The sequence below is a fragment of the Sus scrofa genome, chromosome 3, assembly GCF_054392235.1.
Source record: "Sus scrofa isolate SSC_HxYL_T2T_F1_AM1 chromosome 3, Sscrofa_HxYL_maternal_Yorkshire_Landrace_v2.0, whole genome shotgun sequence".
NCBI classification, from domain to species: Eukaryota; Metazoa; Chordata; class Mammalia; order Artiodactyla; family Suidae; genus Sus; species Sus scrofa.
The window spans coordinates 27762461-27784964 of NC_139385.1; the positions used below are offsets into that span (position 1 = coordinate 27762461).

Below are 22504 nucleotides of genomic sequence, written 5' to 3' on the forward strand. Positions count from 1 at the left end.
GGGGTTAAGCAAGGGGGCACCAGGCAGCGGGAGCGTGATTTCCCTGCTAATAAGCCGCTGACGAGGCGGGCAGATCACAGCCTCCTTAAGTGTTTCTGTGTTTTTCAAATGGAGCTGTCACTGCCCATTAGCTTCCGGAGCGCTCCCTAAATGGAGACGTCAGCCCTTGGGAGGCACAGCCCCGGATCAGCTCGGCGCCTGCTGTGTCCTTGGAGACAGGGCAGCTCAGCGGCTGGGATCTAATTACAAACGCAGCTTGGACCACACCTGCTTCTCTGGCTGTCTTGCGTGGCTGCTTGCTTCAGCCTTGCTCAGTGGCTGAACGAAAATCCAACCCCCTTGTCATCAGGGTCCACCCCTGGGGTTCCTGGAACAGGAGCGGGGGGGGCAAGCCAACTAGATTATTTAAATCACATGGTATCTCTTCCAGGGTTGGAGAAGGGTGACAGGAGCAGGATTGTTTGTTTGAGTCCCTGAATGCAAGGGCCAAGACCAAGTGAAAAACAATCGGTGAGCTGTTACATGTGAGGTCTTTTTTTTTCCCCTTTTTCTTCTCTTCTTTCTCATTTCTGTTCCATTGTGTTAATAACAGCTCCGAGTCTAGCTGTCAAATGTGGTGTTGGCTTGGTCACAGCTACCACAGGGAGGTTTCAAAGATGCCAACCTGGACTTTCCGTCATGGGTTGCAGCGAATCCAACTAGGAACCATGAGGTTGCCTGTTCGACCCCTGGCCTCGCTCATTGGGTTAAGGATCCAGGGTTGCCATGAGCTGTGGTGTAGGTCGCGGATGTGGCTTGGATCCCACCTGGCTGTGGCTATGGCATAGGCTGGTGGCTGTAGCTCTGAATGGACCCCTAGCCTGGGAACCTCCATATGCCATGGGTGCAGCCCTAAAAAAAAGATGCCAACCCGTACATGTCACTTCTTTGCTCTTATCTGCAATGGTTCCTCGCTGCTCAAAGCCACACTCCTCAGCATGGCTTACAGGCTACTTAGTACTCGTCCCTGGTCAACTCATCAACAGCCCCTTCACTGAGCATGTTCCCCCAGCCCAACTCCTCTTACCCCCAACACATCCCCCAGAGGGGCTAAAATCCTCCCAGTTCCGAGAACGCTCATGCACTGTCTCACCTGCAAGCTTGGGCACAGCTGTCTCCTCTGCCAGGTGCCCCCCCCCCCGCCCCCCGTCCCCGCCATTGCCCTATGCTTATGCATCCTCTGTCTCCAGGGGATTTACCTGGACCTCCGCCCCCCAATACTCCTGCATTGACTCCATCAAGATACAGGATGTTCCTCAAAGAATTGTTCAAGGGCAAACATTTTTCTGAAATCAACTATCGACCAGTAGGGGAAAAGAGTTAAATAAATGATGATACATCTATTTTATGTCTTCCCATGCAAAATGCTTTTAAAAATTAAAAGAAGATGTAGAAGAATATTAAATAACAGTTATACATAATTAAAAATAGTGTGTACAATATGTTCCCATTCTATAAATTATAGACACAAATGTGTATGTACGATATCTGCACGCGTCTTATGTATGTGCTTATAGAGAGTGGGAGAGTTACGAATTGTTTGATTTCTCTCCTTTAATCTTTCATGCTTATTGTGTTTTAGAAAATTTAAATAACAGTCAAGTGTTATTATTATTGTGTGTACTAAGACAAAAACTACAAAAGCTGTGTTTTTATTTTTATTTTTTTGTCTTTTTGCCATTTCTAGGGTTGCTCCCGCAGCATATGGAGGTTCCCAGGCTAGGGATCGAATCGGAGCTGTAGCCACCGGCCTACGCTAGAGCCACAGCAATGTGAAATTCGAGCCACGTCTGCCACCTACACCACAGCTCACAGCAATGCCGGATCCTGAACCCACTGAGCAAGGCCAGGGATCGAACCCTCAACCTCATGGTTCCCGGTCAGATTCGTTAACCACTCTGCCACAACGGGAACTTCTACAAAAGCTATGTTAAGGGAAGGAGGTATTACTGTGGTGAAAAGGGGGGAAATAGAAATAAAGGGAATGGACAAACTATTATTTTGATAATTTTTTTAAAGAAAGAAAGGGAATGGGAAAATTTAGTCAAATTGTTAAAATCTGCCTGGTGCCCTTTAATGTGTTTCATTTTAGTTTAAAACTCTAAGACCTCCCAAGCAGCCGCCCTAGTGTGTATTTTGGTGTTAAGGGGATGATGATGAAAGGTAATATTTAGATTATCTAAATGGGCATCTTCTGCCCAGCACACCAGAAATATGATGACACATCAGAGGGATCCTGTCCTTGTCGTCACGGAGCTCAGAGTGTAGCAGAGGAGACAAATGCACCAGAGGTCACGACAAGGAGCCATGTGACAAGTGCTGCCACTGAGCACAGAGATGAAGCCCTCAGGACGGGCCAGGGAGACTTCCTGGAGGAGGCGACATCTAAGCTGAGCAGGACCAGAAAGACATGGCTTCTGGGGAGGAGGGAAGGAAAGGGCCCAGGGAAAAAATGGGTGTGAAAAGAGGCCAGGGAGAGAGCAGGATGCTGGAGAGGAGGAAAAGGGCCCACCCCATCATGCTCCTGCTTACCCAGGTTTGCTAATGCGAGGCCAAGAGCACAGGAGAGCTTCCTGCCCAGACTCCGTCAAGACACCAGAGCATCTTTAGGGACCGAGACTAGGTCACAGTGAAAAGAGAGCCAAGCCGTGTGGTCCCAATAAAAGACAAAGGAGACACTCCCTCTCTCTCTCTCTCTTTTTTTTTTTTTTTAAATGCGCCAACTCGGAGTTCCCATCGTGGCTCAGTGGTTAGCAAATCCGACTAGGAACCATGCAGTTGTGGGTTCGATCCCAGGCCTCACTCAGTGGGTTAAGGATCCAGTGTTGCCGTGAGCTGTGGTGTAGGTTGCAGACACGGCTTGGAACCCACGTTGCCGTAAGCTGTGGTGTAGGCTGGCGGCTACAGCTCCGATGAGACCCCTAGCCTGGGAACCTCCATATGCCGCGGAAGCGGCCCAAGAAATGGCAAAAAGACAAAACATAAATAAATAAATAAATAAATAAATATTAAAAAAAATAAATGTGCAAACTCAGTGAGACTGGGGATCCTTTTTATGGCTTCTGTTTCCCCGCCGGCAGGAGAACACAGGAAGGACCCACCCCATGAGAAGCAGTCAGCCAAGTGCAGAGCTGCACATACATTTGGTCATTTTTCAAAGTCGTTCGTGGACCAAGGTTTTTCTCCTGAGCGCAGTCAAACAATAATCCTCATGGTCTAGCCTTTGGCAAAGAAGGAAAGATTAAAGCCTCCTTTCCTGATCATGAAGGTCCCTTACACTCGGGAAGAGTCGATCTCCGTGTCTTCTTTGGAAGGAGTTGGCAAGAGAGGGGTCTTTTGTGTGGGGTAGCAAGTTTCATTTTTTCCAAAAATTTTCTATTTTTTTCCTTTGCTTTTTATGGCCTTTGAGAGCCACATGTGCGGCATATGGAAGTTCCCAGGCTAGGGGTTGGATCTGAGCTGCATCCACTGACCTACACCACTGCCGCAGCAATGGATCTGAGCCACGTCTGCGACCTCCACCACAGCTCACGGCAACACAGGATCCTTAATTCACTGAGCGAGGCTGGGGATCGAATGGGCATACTCAGGGATACTAGCCTGGGTCATTATCGCTGAGCCACCACAGGAACTCCCTAACATTTTCATTTAAGAACAACATGCGATGTTTTGTTTTCTTCCAGATCTCAGTTCAAATGCTCCCTACTCAGAGAAGCCATCCAGACTACCTCCAAGTATAGTCACTTCCCCTTGCGCATCTCCTGTAATTCTCTTTCAGTGCAACCCGCTCATTTCTTCCACGGGAAATGAAATATGTGAATATCCCAACCTAAAATTACACGTTTATTCATTGTTTATCTGCTCTTGTCTATAGTCCTATCTAGACTCTAAGCTCAGTGAGAGATGAGGCCACATCTGATTTGCTGACCATGGAATTCCCAGGCTTTGGCACAAGGCTTAGTACACAGTAGGCACTCTGTGGTCCAATGGATGAATAGCAGTGTATATTCAGTGGTTATTACTAGCCAGGTACTGGGTAAGTGCTGTATAATCATGATCTCATTTAACCCAACAGTTCTAGGAAGTCTCTACCATAAAAAAATAGATTTAGAGCTTAAGTAATTGCCTATGATTTGATCCCAGAGCCGACAAGCGATCCGTGTGTTGCAGAAACAAGCGACTTGTTCAAAAGCTCCAAGAAAAATAAATAACAAAACCTTTCATAATTCTGCCATCTCAATATCTTCACTATGCTGACATTTTGGTCTGTGTCCTGGATGGCTGGATAAATTGATAGATGGATTTTTTTGTTGTTGTTGTCTATTTTTGTCATTTTAGGGCCACACCCATGGCATATGGAGGTTCCCAGGCTAGGGGTCTAATCAGAGCTACTGCTACTGGCCTAACACCAGAGCCACAGCAATGCGGGATCCGAGCTGTGTCTGTGACCTACACCACAGCTCACGGCAACGCCGGATCCTCAACCCACAAAGCAAGGCAAGGGATCGAACCTGCAACCTCATGGTTCTTAGTCGGATCCGTTTCTGCTGATAGATGGATTTTTAAAAAACTCTTTGAAAAACAGAATCATCACTTTATTCTTTAGCCTGCTTAAAAAAAAAAAAAAAAAAAAAAAAAAACTAGATGAAACACACTCTACCCATTTTCCCATGTCAACAAAGTATCATACTGTTCTTATTTTTTCTTCACCAGTCATCCTAAACCTGTGTTGCTGGCTTCAAATAAACTAGCCTTCAAATTATCCTTTTTATCTGGCTATGTTTTAATTTCATTTTATATTTTCTTTTTACGGATGCACCTGTGGCATATGGAAGTTTCTGGGCTAGGGGTCGAATTGGAGCTACAGGCCTACACCACAGCCGCAGCAACGCCAGCTCCGAGGCTCATCTGTGACCTATGCCATAGCTTGTGGCAATGCTGAATCCCTAACCCACTGAACGAGACCAGGGATTGAACCTGCATCCTCACAAACACTATGTCAGGTTCTTAACCTGCTGAGCCACTATCAGAACTCTTGCCTATGTTGTTATAACTTTGATTCTCACACATTTGTACCATGGGCAGGAAAAGGATTGTCTCCACCTAACAGATAATTTGAAAAGTTCATAATTTGGTCAGGGTCATACAGGGGGAGGCGGGAGAGCCAAGATTCAGAGTCTGATTTCCTGGATTCCAAAGACCACAGGGTGTCAGCCACATCTCACTGCCTTATAAATTGTATCCAATTGTGTGGCATGGACTTAAAAGTTAAGGTGACCTGGGCACCAATCTTGGCACCATCGATTCCTCAGCTAGACAATTTATAAGCAAGACACTCAACTCCCTAAGCCGGGTTTTTCTGTTAAGTCAAATGGACCTGTCCTACAGTGTGCTGTGAGGATGACTGGACAAAATGCACACAAAATATCTGACACGGTAGCTGGTGGCTGCCATGGAGTGCTGACTCCCTGTCCAGGGAGCTAGTCTGATGGGTTTGGCTGTGCCCCAGCCACAGAGGGGTCCTACGGGCCCGGCCACCCTCAACCTACCCTAGGCTATGACCATTAATAGTCACAGGCACTAAAACACAGAATCTTTCCCAGCAAGGCTGGTGGGCTATGTGGGGAAAGCTACAAGGTGAAGCCAGGCCCTGGGGCTTCAGGTTAGAAACGTGAGGAAAGTGTATGGTCCCAGGCACAAAAGGGCCACCTCCCCTGTCCCCCGCAAATCTTGCTCCCTTGGAAAGTCTTCTCACTCAGATTCTCACACTACCTCTGGGTTATTTTTCATACCCTCATTACAGTGCATTTTGTGATTGTTTTTAAGGAACTGCACTTGTAAAAAAAGCAAGAAATACACTTTTGTTCTTTTCCCCTCTGGCTCATGGGCATGTCTTGATGTTTCAAGTTCTATGGCCATCACAAGTCTTTGAGGAGTTGGCATTTCCACTGGGAGTGGTTGTGGAGACGGGGAAAATCAATCAACTTGGTGCCATAAAAATGACAGAGAAGAGGGGCTTGGGGCAGGGGGAGGACTCTGAGCTTATTCTATGGATACACTCATACGTATAGGAAACTAGGACGCTATTAAAAAAAAGAAGTGGAGGGAGTTCCCATTGTGGGCTCAGCAGTAATGGACCTGACTAGTATCCATGAGGATGCCTGTTCGATCCCTGGCTTTGCTCAGTGGGTTAAGGATCTGGTGTTGCCATGACCTGCAGTGTAGGTTGCAGAGGTGGCTCGGATCCCACGTGGTTGTGGCTGTGGCATAGGCTGGCACCTGCAGTTCTGATTTGACCCTTAGCCTGGGGACTTTCATATGTCGCAGGTGAGGCCCTAAAAAGAAACGAAAAGAATAATAATAAAAAAAGAACAAAGTGGACTTAGATGTGCTGATAAAACAACCCACCTCCAAGAAGTTCCTGTGGGGGCTCAGTGGGTTAAAAACCTGACAGAGTCTCCATGAGGATGCAGGTTTGATCCCTGGCCTCGCTCAGTGAGGTAAGGATCCAGCGTTGCCATAAACGGCAGTGTAGGTCGAGAATGCGGCTCGGAACTAGCATTGCTGTGGCTGTGGTGTAGGCTGGCAGCTGCAGCTCCGATTGGACCCCTAGCCTGGGAACCTCCATATGCTGCAGGTGCAGCCATAAAAAGAAAAGGAAGAAAAAGAAAACCACCTCCGAGATGGAAGGGAGTAAAACGAGTCATGGGAATTGAACATGAGCAGTAACATCTTGTGTGTGACGTGGAATCTTCCTGTGCTTGATCACAGCTTCTCCAGGTCACCCAGGAAGCCGGTCACAGTGGGTGGCTCTGGGAAGGAGCATGAAGGAGCCTTGTTAGGGGTTTATGGGGAGGTACTTAATTTCACTGCCTAGCTTTTGATGCTGCTGGAAATGTGTACTTTTTCAGATTTTTTTTTTCCTTAAGGAAGGACGATCAAAGGACCTGATTTGATGAGGTCAAGAAAGCTAAGACGCATCTATGAGAGGAAGCAATTTTGAGGTCATTGCTGACTCAATGAGAGCAATTTCAATAGAAATGGTGGGGCCAGAAGCCAGATTGCACTGAACTGTGGAAAGAATGGATGGCAACGGAGCAGGGAGAGCAAGAACTCATTCCAGTGTTTGTATGAGAAAACAGCCTAGTAGCTTGAGTGGTAGGATGGAGGGATGGTAGGTTTGAGGACAGGGATTTTTAAGATGAGAGACTTAGCTTATTGCTGTGTTGAGGAGAACGAATCAGAAGAGAGTGAGAATGGCCACCTGCCAGGTCTGCAGGCATGGAGTGGCTTTATTTTTCTTGAAGGACCCACTCTTTTCCTTCTGAAAGATGGCGACTGGGTGAACCCAGTCCCTCGGCAGGTGACCCGGGCCTGGCCAATCAGAACATTCCATCTCCCCTGCCCCTTACCCACCGCCCAGTGATTGCTTTAGAGACAAATGTATGACCTGATATTTTCCAACAAGATTGAGTTCCAGGCTGCTGGGAATTTTAAGGAAAAGCTCTTTTTTTTTCCAGCAGAAATAGCTAAAATAACAGGACGTAAGTCGGGAGTAGTTATGTGCCCAGGAAAGTCTTCGGAGAATGAAGAATGAAGTCAACAGAGAGGAAAGAAATCCCAAGGGATAGAGAGAAATGGATTGCTTTTGACACTGCCGAGACCCTGGATCCAGCCACAACTACATACTTGAAAAAAATGTAGTTGCTAAGTCAGTTTGAACGCGTTTCTATTTGCAACTCTAGGAGCTCTGATGAATATAGAGGGAAGCTGTAGGCACAGCCTGGCCAGTGCAGATGTGCACAGGAGATGGGAGAACGGGGGTTCAGAGGGCAAAGTCCTGGGGTGGGGGCAACCTGCTTGTTGACACACAGAGGGAAAGAGGTCAAAGGGGTCCAGATGACTGTGCAGGTGCAGAGAGGGTGCCCAAGTTGAGGCCACCATCCATGGGTACCCACGGGCTTCGACTCCCCCCCCCACCTGCCCCCGCACACTTAGGGGATGGGACTCTTAGTAGTGGGGCCTTCAAAAGAGAGAAGGTTTGGGGATTTGCCCTGGGGACCTAGGGAAGGATTGACGGGGAAGGCTTAGGAGCCCAGCTGAGATGGAAAGCCTGCATTTGCAAAGTCTCAGAGGGGTCCGGTTACTTCCCCATCTTTTCTCAGCCGCTGAACAGCAAGGCTGGTGTTTGAATCCTGCTTCTGTTTGACTCTCCATCCACATTCCTTCTGCTTGACCCAGTCTCCCTGGATGCATTTGCTCATTTCACGTTCTCCCGACCTTTGGTCAATAGCTTTCTGGGGCTCTGTGATAAGAACTACAACCCGGGCGTTCCCATTGTGGCTCAGTGGTTAATGAATCCGACTAGGAACCAGGAGGTGGCGGGTTCAATCCCTGGCCTTGCTCAGTGGGTTAAGGATCCGGCGTTGCCGTGAGCTGTGGTGTAGGCCGCAGACTCGGCTTGGATCCCGAGTTGCTGGGGCTCTGGCGTAGGCCGGTGGCTACAGCTCCAATTCGACTCCTAGCCTGGGAATCTCCATATGCCGCAGGAGCGGCCCAAGAAATGGCAAAAAAAAAAAAAAAAAAACTGCAACCTGGACAAGGCTGATGGCCAAGTTCAAGGAGCTAGACTTTATGGACAGTGACCCGACAGAGCCCACCCCCCCACCCCTGGAAAGTATTTAAACCTAGGAATGGACCAAGAGGGGTTTGAATCCCACATCTGTGCCGCTGAGGCTGGGAGATGAGAGAGGAAACATTGCAGAGGCTGAGCATATGGGAGCTGGAGGTCAAGACATAGGACTTGATATTAAATTGGCTGTGTGACCCCGGGCAAGCTACTCAACCTCTCTGAGCCTGTTTCCTTATCAATATGGAGGAGGTAATAATAGCACCTACTTCGTGCAGTTGTTGTGAAGCTGAAATGAGGTCACTCTACACTATATTAGAGAGTGTGCTTTGCGTTCTAGTAAAATTGCATGATTTCAGAGACCATGCCTGACCCATTTTATTGCTACTGCGGTACCTAGTGTTAGTAATAAATTCCTGTATGCATTAAATGGAAGACGAGCTTTCTCATCCTGGTACTCTTCTATTCCCTGTGTAAGTCACGAGGGCACATTTCTGAGCCTCTCTTTGCTCATCTGTAGAATGGAGGGGGTGGAATTCCACGTCTAAAGTATCTTTCACTTTTTGACGTCTGTTCTCTTTCAACGGTTATGGCCGAACCTATCCTAACAGTTCCACGCTCTCTCCCAGCACGTGCTCTTCTGTCCCACCCTTTCAATCAAACTCTTGGCTCCTCTGCCAGGGGACAGCTCAAAGCCAAGCACCTGGCAAATGATTTCGGAACTTCACTTGGCCCTGGAAGCTGTCAATCTGAACCATCTTTCAAAGGGAGCCTGGCTGAATCCACAGTTGAAGTGAGTTCTGCATGGATGGATGGAGAGGGAGATAAACAGATACGTAGATTCCAGGCTATGAACCCTAAACAACTCTTGGCTATTTGTTAGTCGGTGTAAGGAGGTAGCGTCATATTTTGATTAAGATCTCTGCAAACTCCACCCTCTGGATAACCAAAAGCACAACACAGAGCTGGGTGGGGAAACTGTCTGCTTCTTAACAAGCCCATCTTGACGGCCTCATTTCAGATGCTGCCATGCCCTGCTGCCAGGGCGGTTATTCAAAGTCTGCTGTCTGTGTCAGCCTCAAAATCAAAGCCTTCAGGAACAAGGGAGATTTGCATTTTTTTTTTTTTCAAAATCCTGCCAGCGACTTGGAAAAGGTGTGAATATGCTACTTGTTTGTTGCCATATTTTAAAATAAATTTTAATTCACTTGAACTGTAAGAATACTCAGCCTTCTTCTCTTATATAACAGACATCATTAGATGGTGTTATCATGGCTCCCATTGGTGGTATCACAAACTTTAAAAGGGGCTCCAGGGGCTTCTAACAATCTTTCCAAGATCCTGGGCAGGTGGAATCCATAGTTCAGGTCCCAACATGGCCACCTCCGAGCTGCTGGACCTTAAGCGGAGGTCTGAACCTTTCCAAGTTTCATGCCCTTACCTGCAGTAGGATGACAGGGGCACCTACCTCCTAGGACTGTGAGAATTAAATGAAGTAATGCCTGGAAGGCACTTAAAACAGTGCCTGGCACAGTCGAGAGCTCACGAGTTTCCCCAGTGTATCTGAAGAGTCTATGTTTTAGGAGAATTATCTTAAATCCCCATTTTCAAAAAGGTATTGTTCTCTTGAGCATCTGGTACTTTGGGAGAGTGAGGTTCTATCCTTAAATAAATCATATTAAGTCAAAGTGAGCTCCCTTTCTTAAGCCTTGAATTTGGAGTCTTAATAGCAAATACACAAAGGTTATGCTTTGTGGCTTCCATTCAGAAATGTCAGCACATCAAACACAGGTTCAGACACACAGAGACACTTACTCATACGGTGTAAAGGGCAATTGGGTTTGGAAGAGAATGTCACATGAACAGAACTGCAGCTCATTAAAGCAGGACTTGAAGCTTCTGACCTCAGCTACATAAACAATGTTTTCAGATGACAGAATTACCAAGAAATCAGGTCCTGTGAGCACAACTCAGCTTCTGAAGCCGTTCGGCATTTAGACGCCCGGAGGATGCGAGTAACAGTACGTGCTCCCGGCACCTACGCCGTATTTTGGAAACGATAATTCAATGAAAGGCTGAATAAAGTAGAAAGGGGACAAGGAGGCTCTGCTCTTTGAGTCTGCAAGATTCCAAGACTTTCCAGATGGGCAGATGCCTCAAAATTCCATGGGGCTTTCTTAGACAACTACAGATGTGATAAATACATTGAATAACAAAAAAAAAAAAAAAAAAAAAAAAAGAGAGAGAGAGAGGAAAAAAAATTCCATGGGGCTTTACGTAAAGTAATGAGTGTAGAGACGAGGTGACCAGCAGAGAAATGATGGTCATGGGTCTGACTCTATGGGCCGAGTTGGAGTCTGTGAGCCTGACACGGAGCCTGGAAGGGAAGCAAGGAGGGTGAGCGCTCTGATCACGTCTGGACAGCACCAGATGGCCACCCAATGAAAGGAGGTGGGGAAAGGGGTGCTCCGTAATGTGTGTGTCACGTCCAGCTGTTCTTAACCCCTAATGATCACAGGGACCACGTTTCAGAACAAGAGTGGAGGCTCGGTTCCCAGAGGGTGGGTTGCTGTACACACCCCATGGACTGCCATGAAACGGGGCATCCCTGTCCCCTTGTGCCTTTTCTGTCACTCTTCACTTTGCTGCCTCGATGCTGCCCGGTGGCTAAGTTGATCCAAGGGCGGCCTCCTTGGGGCAGCTAGAGCCTGGAGACCAAGGTCTGTGTCCCCACCACCTTCCCACGGCGAGCCCTGCGTTAGAAGCTATGATCACCACTGCCCTTCACGGAGGCCGTTCACGATAACACACAAACACGATGGACCTCTCAGTTGGGCATTTCGATTTAAACATGCTAGGCTGGCCTATCGTGCACCGTGACGTGACAGCACCACCTACTCCAAAGTCTTCAACAAAACATGCCTCCACGCATCCTCCACGACGGCACCGCCAAATTCAGAGCCGATCTCCCCGAAAAAGGGAACTCCTGGTTACAGCCTTCGGCACATGGAACCTTCCACACTGCCGGTCAGTTACCATGATGGGAGGAAGTGGGACCCACTGGACCCCCACGCCCTGCCCGATGCCCTGCTAGCCAGCACTCTGAACTCCAGACGCTCTCAAGACAACCCGTTTCATTAGCTCACCCTATTTTTCTCCAGAACCAACCTTTGTTGGTTGTCGTATGTTATACTCAAGGGCAACTAGGCAGGTAATGTGGTGGGCGTCTTCTTCACCCATTCCTTCACCCCGAGGGATACTGAGCACCCACAAGGTGTGAGGGACTGGGGAAGGACTGGGAAGGCCAAGATGAACTCAATCTGGAGGCTCAAAAGCAGCTCCATACTATCTATGTGCCCATCATCTTCCGCCTGGATGCATGACACCCTGTCTCTTGACTTCACTGCTGCCCACGTAAGCAGATCAAGCTATTTCCCTGCAGTAAGCGTTGCCTGCACCACCGGCCCCTCCCTTTTACTCTCATCCAATCGCATCTCCCTTTACGCTCTCCCTTGCCAGCTCAGCTCAGCCACCCGGACGCTCTGGTCTTTCCTAAATGGGCCAGCTCCTGCCCCAGGGCCTTTGCACCTGTGACGACCACCCAAACCCCTCTCTCCCCTCACCTTCTTCCCAGCTTGGCTGAAATGTCAACGTCTCAGTGAGGCTTTTCTATGACCCTATTTAAACCTGACCTCGCCTGGACCCGGCTCATTCAAACTCCCTCCCTCCATAATACTGATCCGCTTCTAGCATTGTCACTGATTTCTTTGTTTATTGTTATTATTATTTTTTTTGTCTTTTTTTGCCATTTCTTGGGCCACTCCCACGGTGTAAGGAGGTTCCCAGGCTAGGGGTCTAATCGGAGCTGTAGCCACCGGCCTATGCCAGAGCTGCAGCAATGCGGGATCCGAGCTGCATCTGCGACCTATACCACAGCTCACGGCAATGCTGGATCCTTCACCCACTGAGCCAGGCCAGGGATCGAACCCACTACCTCATGGTTCCTAGTTGGATTCGTTAACCACTGCGCCACTACGGGAACTCCTTCTTTGTTTATTATTTGCCCGATCCCTCTAGAATATAAGTTCCACGAGGACAGAGATTTTTATTATTTTTATCGCTGTGTCCCCAGCACCTGGAACAGTACCTAACGTCAACAAACACGTGCTGAATGGAGGAGCCTTAACATCCCCACTAGAAGACAGAACCAGAACACGTTGCTTCCAGACTCGCTGCCCCACCATGCATCCAGCCACATACTCCACCCGCCACACACAAACTGGCACCACCCACCCACCATAGATTGACCCTGCCGTGTGCCCTGAGCCACATTCCAAGCACATGCTGTACTGAAGCTTCTGCACCCTTTCAGTACAGCCCTCGCCACACCCCACAGCAAACTGGGGATCTACCATTCCACTCACCAGCTGGTGGGACCCCAGAAAGCCATGTTCTAGTCCCTGCTACACTGTGGTCCAGCAGCATCCTACCACCTGGGAGCATGTTAGAAAGGCAGCATCTCAGGTCCTACCATAGTGTGGCTGAATCAGAATCTACGTTTTCATCCGATATGCTTCTGGGTGTACATTAAACCTTAAGACGCTCTGCCAGCCTACATCATGGCATCGGTAGCACTGGACGGGACGATGACAGACTGCAGGAGTCATAGTCTTCTCTATCCCAAGGCCAGCGATGTACACACTGCATCATCAGATCTTTTGATGCACATGATGCCATGACAGATACAATTTGGCACCGAAACCACAGGCCTTTATAGATAGGGTAGTAACTTCTACAGCATTTGAGACATCCTGCTGTACACGGCAAACGCAGCCAGTGCTCTAATATATTTATCCCTAAATCCTATAAGGTCTTCGGCACAGTGCATTGCAGCAGCCTGTTTTACAGCTATTCCTTTGTTCATTCGGTAAAAATTATTAAGCTCCTGTTATGTGCTCAACCTTATGCTAAGCCCTGGGATCCAACACCGAAAAAGACAGTCTTGATCTTTCAGGGTAGCCAAGAAAGACAGACCTTACACTCAACCAGTCATTATGACGAAGTGCGGCGAGTGTGTTGATAGGACACTAGCATCTGTGAGCATCTGATCGCGACTCAGGAATCAACAAGAGCCCCCCGAGTGGGTGACGGATTTGATAAGGGGGGAGGAGCCAGGCACCGGGAGGGTGGGGATGGAGGGGGCATGGGGATGGCTTTGGGGATCCCAGGTGGAGGGTTCTGCTTGGACAAAGCCAGGGAAGGGAAGGCACTGCATGACACTGAACAAAGCCGGTTCTTGAAGTCAGGAGCCTGGGGAGGCGGCAGAGGCTGGACCTTGGAGGACCCTTACAACCATATATGCTAAAGAGCAATAGACATTAACCTGGGGGGTGGCAGGGAGCCATCAGGGGGGCGTTAAGCAGAGAGTGACACAGTCAGATGCACATTACAAAAATCACTCTGGTACCCTGAAACAGTACACCCAGCTAGCGTATGTCAGTAGTTTCCAACGATACTCAGCGAACGGCTCTTCCCACCTTCAAAGACGGCCCTGAGAACAACTTTAAACATCCATTTGAAATGATTTTAATGAACCTCCAATAATAGCACCCTTCACTGATGTTTGAATGGAATCCTCTGTTCGTGCCCCATGTTTCTTCGTTCTCTTGTTGCACGCTGGTTAAGAGCGTGCATGCGTCGGGGACACGGACAGATACATGCATGCCTTTTAATATCCCGAGAGGCACGTGGAACTCTGTACACACTCACCAAGGGCCTTGCAGCAGGTCTGGGGAAGGGGAAATTGGAAGCCCTTGGGTGGGGGGGAGGGTGGCTCTAAGGCTGGCACCTGCTAGGTGAAAAGCATATGCCCTGGTGGAATCACAGGTGTGGGTGGTGCAGCTGTTATCATAATTCTTTCTAATTCGCCTGAAAAAGATCACCCCTTAGAGCTGGTGGAAGAACATCTTGAACTCGATACCCCAGTCCAGTGACGGTACTCTGAAAGGCATTGTTAAACCCACACGAGGCAGTTCAAGACACTGGCTGGTTGGAAATCATATCAAAGGCAGAGCAGTTGAAAGAGCCTCTTGATCACTGCTAGCATAGTCTTTTTATTTTATATCCTCAACAATAAGAATGGCTAATTTTTCCTGAGCACCTGCTATGGACCAGGTTAAATATTCAAAATTTAACCAGTCAGAATGGACTCTGCTTAGAAGTAACCAGCACTGGAGTTCCCTTGGTGGCGCAGTGATTAACGAATATGATCAGGAACCATGAGGTTGCGGGTTTGATCCCTGCCCTTGCTCAGTGGGTTGGGAATCCGGTGTTGCCATGAGCTGTGGTATAGACTGCAGACGCGGCTGGGATCCTGTGTCGCTGTGGCTCTGGCGTAGGCTGGTGACTATAGCTCCGATTGGACCCCTAGCCTAGGAACCTCCATATGCCACGGGAGTGGCCCTAGAAAAGGCAAAAAGGCCAAAAAAAAAAAAAAAAAAAGTAACCAATACTAATGGGAACTGGTTAAACATCAACCTGACTCTGAGTGATCACTATCCCAGATGTTACAAACTGATAGACTAGGGGCCGTGTATGGCTCATGGATGTGTGTTTTACTTGGCCTGAATTGTTTCAAACTTTGTTGCTGATGTATATTTTTTTCTTTTTCTTTTTTTAGGGCCCCACTTTCAGCATATGGAAGTTCCCACGCTAGAGGTCTCATTGGAGCTGCAGTGACCAGCCTACATCACAGCCGTAGATCCGAGCCATGTCTGTGACCTACACCATAGCTCATGGCAACACCGGATCCTTAACCCACTGAGCGAGGCCAGGAATCGAACCCGCAACCTCATGGTTCCTAGTCGGATCTGTTACCGCCAAGCCACAAAGGTAACTCTGTGTTACTGATATATTTTTAACAAATAGTGAGATGTCATATGAAAGTCCCAATGAGGGGAGAGCAGAGCCTGCATCCCACAGCACCAAGCAGCCAGCCCAGAGCTGGCTCAGAGAAGATGCTCAGGAAAAGGTATCAGGGATAACATAAAAAAGAATACACTGGAGTCCCCGTCGTGGCGCAGTGGTTAATGAATCCGACTAGGAACCATGAGGTTGCAGGTTCGGTCCCTGCCCTTGCTCAGTGGGTTAAGGATCCGGCGTTGCCGTGAGCTGTGGTGTAGGTTGCAGACGTGGCTCGGATCCCGAGTTGCTGTGGCTATGGCGTAGGCCGGTGGCTACAGCTCCGATTCGACCCCTAGCCTGGGAACCTCCATATGCCTCGGGAGCGGCCCAAGAAATAGCAACAACAATAACAACAACAAAAGACAAAAGACAAAGAAAAAAAAAAAAAAGAATACACTAATGAGTAATGATCCCCAGGATCCTCCAGCGGCTCAGCCTTTGCAATAACCATCAGCTCTCCCCTCTGCCTCTCTCCCCACCATTGGGCTTCCCTCATTTACATACCTGCCTGGCCTCTGTAGCCACCTGAGTCTGACCTGAGTCTGTGACCTGTTCCTGGAAGCCACCAACCCCCACTCAGACTGGGTGAGAACCAGTGTCTTCCTCTTAAAGAGATTTCCCTCCTTGCCGCATCTCTTTGGCTCCTGCCTGGTTTCCCTGCCTGAGCTTTTTTTTTCTTTTTTTTTTTCTGTCTTTTTTGGGGTCGCACGGGTGGCATATGGAAGTACCCAAGCTAGGGGTCGAATCAGAGCTATAGCTGTCAGGCCTATGCCACAGCCACAGCAACGTGGGATCCGAGCTGCATTTGCAACGTACACCACAGCTCATGGCAACACCAGATCCTTAACCCACTGAGGGAGACAAGGGATGGAACCTGCATCCTCATGGATGCCAGTCGGGTTCATTACTGCTGAGCCACTGAGCCATTAGTTGGGAACTCCCCCTGCTTGAGATTTTTTTTTTTGGTCTTTTTTTTTTTTGCCTTTTCTAGGGCCACTCCTGCAGCATATGGAGGCTCCCAGGCTAGGGGTCTAATCAGAGCTGTAGCCACCGGCCTACGCCAGAGCCACAGCAACGCGGGATCCGAGCCACGTCTGCAACCTACACCACAGCTCACGGCAACGCCGGATCCTTAACCCACTGAGCAAGGCCAGGGATCGAACCTGCAACCTCATGGTTCCTAGTCAGATTCATTAACCACTGCACCACGATGGGAACTCCATCCCCCTGCTTGAGCTTTTAACCGTGAACTCTACAGCAGTGATTCTCAGCCTGGAGCATGTATGGGATTCACCTGGACAGCCCCTCTCCCAGGGTTTCTGATTCCGGAAGTCGGTGGGGGTGGGGGGGTAGTGTGCCTGAGACATTCATTCCTCAAGTTCCCAGGTGACAGTGCTGGTCTGGGGACCACGCTTTGAAAACCACTGCTCTACAAGTAAAGAAGGAACCTTGACCGTCCCCTGGTTTAATGCTGCAGGGGAGGGACGGGGAGGGGGGCTTTTGCGTCTTTTCTCTGGTCAAGTGAAGACAGATGGGTCCACATTTTGAGATCTCGTGAATGGCCCCACAAAACGCAAATGGGGTCGTGGGGTCACCCTCCTAGTTCCCTGTTTCCTGAACGGATAACCCCCTCTTCTCTTCTTGATTTTTTTTTTTTATCTGCTCCCCCATCAGAGAGCGATAATACTGCCTGTGACCATGTGCCCCCAATTATACACACGGACATTATCTGAAGGCCTGACTCCCTGTAGGACTTGACACTGCTCCGCCCCTCAAAGATCCTGCACCCAAGACATTGATCAACATGTGACACGCCACTAAGAAAACTCATCGTCAACTCTCCCAGAAGGTCTATTGTGTTCCTGGCCCATACGCAGGGCTTTAAGCATCATAACCCTCCCCTGATGGAGGAACTATCATCACCCCGTGCTACAGACGGTGAACCTGAGAAGCAGAGAGAGAAATGGACTCATCCAAATTCTCCAGCTCTAGAAGATATCGTAGATAATATAAAATGGATGCACGAATGATTATTTTTCATCTTTTGTCTTTTTTAGGGCCACACCTGTGGCATATGGACGTTCCCAGGGTGGGGGTCGAATCGGAGCTACAGCTGCCAGCCTACACCACAGCCACAGCCACACGGGATCCAAGCCTCATCTGTGACCTACACCACAGCTCACGGCAATGCCGGATCCTCCGCCCACTGAGCAAGGCCAGGGATTGAACCTGCATCCTCATGGCTACCAGTTGGGTTCATTAACCTCTGTGCCATGATGGGAACTCCAGAATACATGAATGATTAATGACGGTTTGTTGGATCCGCTGTATTCACTGCGAGTCAAACACTATTAGGCATATTATGCTCAATCCTGTGCCTCTACTTTAAGATGGATATTGATTACCTGGAGGACAATGGGCCCCCGGAGGTGATGTCATGAGGGACATGCTTACAGGTGGAGGAGGGACGTGTTTAGCCTGGAAATCTCAGGATTCAGGAATTTTAAGGATGCCGTCCAGAGAAAGAGGCTCTGGTTGATAGAACAGGACCCGGTGATGGCAGTTCTGGAGAGGCTGACACATTTGCAACAATTAGAAGGTCTGTAATGTTCAACTGGCTGCCTCTGAAGGACTCCGCATCTGAACAACGAGAAAGTGTCCAGAGACATCGGGGATGCTGTCATTCTAATCATTGGGGATGTTTGGGACTGGGGAGATGTGATAAGCACCTGGCAAGCCTCCTTCTTCCTTCCTTCCTCCCTCCCTCTTTCTTTTCTTTTCTTTCTTTTTTTTTTTTGTTCTTTTTGCCATTTCTTGGGCCACTCCCATGGCATATGGAGGTTCCCAGGCTAGGGATTGAATCGGAGCTATAGCCGCCGGCCTACACCAGAGCCACAGCAATGCGGGATCCAAGCCGCGTCTGCAACCTACACCACAGCTCACAGCAATGCCGGATCCTTAACCCACTGAGCAAGGCCAGGGATCAAACCTGCAACCTCTTGGTTCATAGTCGGATTCGTTAACCACTGAGCCATGGCAGGAACTCCCCTTCCCTCCCTCTTCCTTCCTTCCTTTCTTTCGTCTTTTTAGGGCCGCACTGTGGCACAGGGAGGTTCCCAGACTAGGGGTCCAATCAGAGCTGTAGCTGCCAGCCTACACCACAGCTCATGGCAACACAGGATGTTTAACCCACTGAGCAAGGCCAGGGATCGAACCCACATCCTCATGGACACTAGTTGGGTTCATTACTGCTGAACCACAGCGGGAACTCCAAGCTTTCTTAAACTGCATGTCTTTTGCCCCAAGCATTCTGGTATGCCTCTCAGAGTCAAACTCTCTGGATTCTCGCTTCCTCACACACTGGCTGGGTGACCCTGGACAGAGCACTTCACCTCTCTGAGCTTCCAATGCCTCTTCCGTTATAGAGAACAACAGCACCCGCCTAACAGGTTGATGTGACGAATTAATTAGCTGCCACATGTGAAGTGCTTAATACAGTCACACTAGTGGCCAAGAAATGACTACTCATAATATCACAACAAGCCCCGTTATTGCTGTCAATTTCTTCATCATCACATCCAAGACAATTTGAGATTCCCTTCTCAGCCTCTCGCAGCAGTTTCACTACTCATAAGAAAGTCACCAGGTCATCACTGTACTTTTGTTGTTGTTGTTGTCTTTTGAGGGCCGCACCCACGGCATATGGAGGTTCTCAGGCTAGGGATCAATTCAGAGCTGTAGCCATCGGCCTACACCACAGTCACAGCCATGCAGGATCCGAGCCAGGTCTGCAACCTACACGACAGCTCACGGCACCCCCGGATCCGTAACCCGATAAGTGAGGCCAGGGATCGAACCTGCTTCCTCATGGATGCTAGACAGATTCGTTTCCACTGAGCCACGACAGGAACTCCAGGGTCTTCACTGTACTTAATTTGACAAAGGAACACCCTCGCAGCAGAATCACCGTTCTGATGAATTCAGATGCCATCCTGTCCTCACCGCCTGGGGCTGACAAACCCTCCCTGCCCAGCCTTTGGGGATGGAAGCCCTCCCATGTGCATATGTCTGCGGGAAATGCGAGCCTTTTATTCTCATATTATAAAGGTTCTCTGAAAGCCACATCCATGCCCAGAGCCCCCAGGAGGTCTAGGAGCACGTCAGCCTCTGCTGTGCTTTGGGTGAGAGCTGGCCGGTGATGCTCTCCGCTTTACTGACTCCGATGGAGTGTAGATTTCAGAATTACATTTAAATACCGTTGAGATAAACAACATGACCTTTGCAATGTCAGTGTGAAGAGAAAAAGACACCGTCGGACCAAGAAAAGAACGAGAGCAAAATGAGCTTCTTTATCATGGTCTGCAAATGGACCTGAACTCCGCGCACCCGAGACCCACTCTCCCCAACCCCCGAGATGCCAACTGAATTCGTAGAACCCAAACTCGATTCCACGGTCCTCTCCGCATTCAGAGAGGCGGTGTGGACAGACATCTCCGTTTTTGAACCCACCGGCTTTGTGCATAAATGTGACAGCGCAGAGAGATACAGCCAAGGAGCATCATCTCGGAGGATGCCAAGGGCACACGCCTTGGAGAGGGAAGGAGCATATTATGACAAGGACCCAATAGAAAGTTAGGATGTGGACCTGACAGCCAGAGAGAACGGTTTACTTACGGCTTTCGGCTTATATGGGGGCTGAATCTCTTTGCGTTCGAGTTTCTCCCAGTCGATATACCGGAAAAACGCATGCTCTTTGATGTCACGTTCACCTTCAGGTCCGCAACCCAGTCGTTTGCCCGGGTGTTTGGTCATCAACTTCAAGGGAAAGAGAAAAGTGCCATTGAATGACTTGCTGAAGAGGAAATGAAGGACTCTGGAAAATGATGGCTCCTATGAATCGAGGAAGATAGAGCAAAGAAGAGTCCCAACTAATTTTTTTTTTTTTTTTTTTTTTTGCTTTTTAGGGCTACACTTATGACTATGGACGTTTCCAGGCTAGGGGTCGAATCGGAGCTGCAGCTGCAGGCCTACACCACAGCCACAGCAACACGGGATCTGAGCAGAGTCTGCGACCTACACCACTGCTCACGGACACGTGGGATTCTGAACCCACTGAGTGGGGCCAGGGATTGAACCTGCATCCTCCTGGATACTAGTCGGATTTATTTCTGCTGAGCCACAATGGGAACTTCCCCAAACTAGTTTTTATTTTTTGCTTTTCCTCCCATCAGTGAATTCCTAGCCAGGTCTTTAGTAGAACAGGAGGATCTGAGAGCAGTGCCTGAGGCTCCTTGTCTCCGAGCAAGACCCTTTATGGTTAATCACACCTCAGTCTGAACATGGCCTTGAACTTCAAGTTTAAAAAGTCACATGATGCATTTTGATTTAAGAATGAGGTTATGCATGCAACTCCATAGTTCCCGACGTGGCGCAGCAGAAATGATTTGGACTAGGAACCATGAGGTTTCGGGTTTGATCCCTGGCCTTGTGAGTGTTAACCCAAGGATCCAGCATTACCATGAGCTGTGGTGTAGGTCACAGACATGGCTTGGATCATGCATTGCTGTGGCTGTGGCATAGGCCGGCAGGTGTAGCTCCGATTTGAGCCCTAGCCTGGGAACCTCCATGTGCCATGGGTGCAGCCCTAAAAAGCAAAACAAATAAATAAATAGGGAGTTCCCGTCGTGGTGCAGTGGTTAACGAATCCGACTAGGAACCATGAGGTTGCGGGTTCGGTCCCTGCGCTTTCTCAGTGGGTTAACGATCCGGCGTTGCCGTGAGCTGTGGTGTAGGTTGCAGACGCGGCTCGGATCCTGCGTTGCTGTGGCTCTGGCGTAGGCCGGTGGCTACAGCTCCGATTCAACCCCTAGCCTGGGAACCTCCATATGCCGCGGGAGCGGCCCAAGAAATAGCAACAACAACAACAAAAGACAAAAAATAAATAAATAAATAAATAATAAAAATATAAATAAAAATTAAAAATCATTGCAATTCTCACTTAAAATAAAAAATGAAAAAAAAAAGAATGAGTGTTATGCAATTACTGATGCATTTCACTGAGAACAGTTTCAATATCTTCAAATTCCCCTCCTGCCACCACAAGGAAACTGGAGTTTGACCAAGGCAAAGGCCACGTTCATTCAGATAATATTTGCACTTCTCAGTAAAGCACTTGTGAAAATGACAAGACAGGAGAAAAAATATTAGTCAAGTGGACCCAAGTTTCAAGTAATTACTTTCCGAAAGCTCATTAAATAGTCAAAACCTAGCCCAGCTCATTTCTCTTGTATCACGCGTTACACTGAACTCCGCTGAGGCTTCTTTGGTGTCCCATTTAAATTACTTAATTATCAAAACCCTCCATCTTTGGGTCTCTGAGCCAGGGCTAAATAACAAGATGAATAGATGCTCCGAGATGAAACCAGACAGGCTCCCTCTTAGAAATGAATCCAAAGCAGCATGAAAATATCTCTGATCTCAAGACTACAGCAAATGCACAGAGTAAAGACAGAGGAGTTGGTGATTAATTAAAAAAAAAAAAAAAAGAGAGAGAGAGAGAGAGATAGAGACCAGCAAGAGGCCATCAAAAGAGGAAACAAAATGATTGGAACATACAAGACCAAGAAGCTTCTCAGAGTTGACACCAAGCAGCCTATGACGTCAGAATCCTTAGAGTCCCAGCCCCTCACCCAGGGCTTGAGGATGAAGGGGGAAGGGATGAATCCAGCAATTCACACCTACTCTTTTGGACACTCAGCTCAGCCTGCTTCCTGCTACAGATAATCTGTCATCAGAAACTACCCTCCTACACACACACACACACACACACACACACACACACACACAAAGGCACATACTTTTCATATATATTTT

The 22504-nt window shown here is 48.6% G+C and overlaps 1 protein-coding gene across 2 annotated transcripts in view; it reads right to left on the bottom strand.

Annotated features, from left to right (window-relative positions):
* PRKCB (protein kinase C beta) overlaps window positions 1-22504 on the bottom strand; it is a 386628-nt gene that overhangs the window by 12022 nt on the left and 352102 nt on the right. For both annotated transcript variants that reach the window (XM_021086460.2, XM_021086459.2), the window contains exon 16: window positions 20306-20446. In XM_021086460.2, the coding sequence (XP_020942119.1) occupies window positions 20306-20446 (141 nt within the window). The remainder of the gene's footprint in view (window positions 1-20305; window positions 20447-22504) is intronic.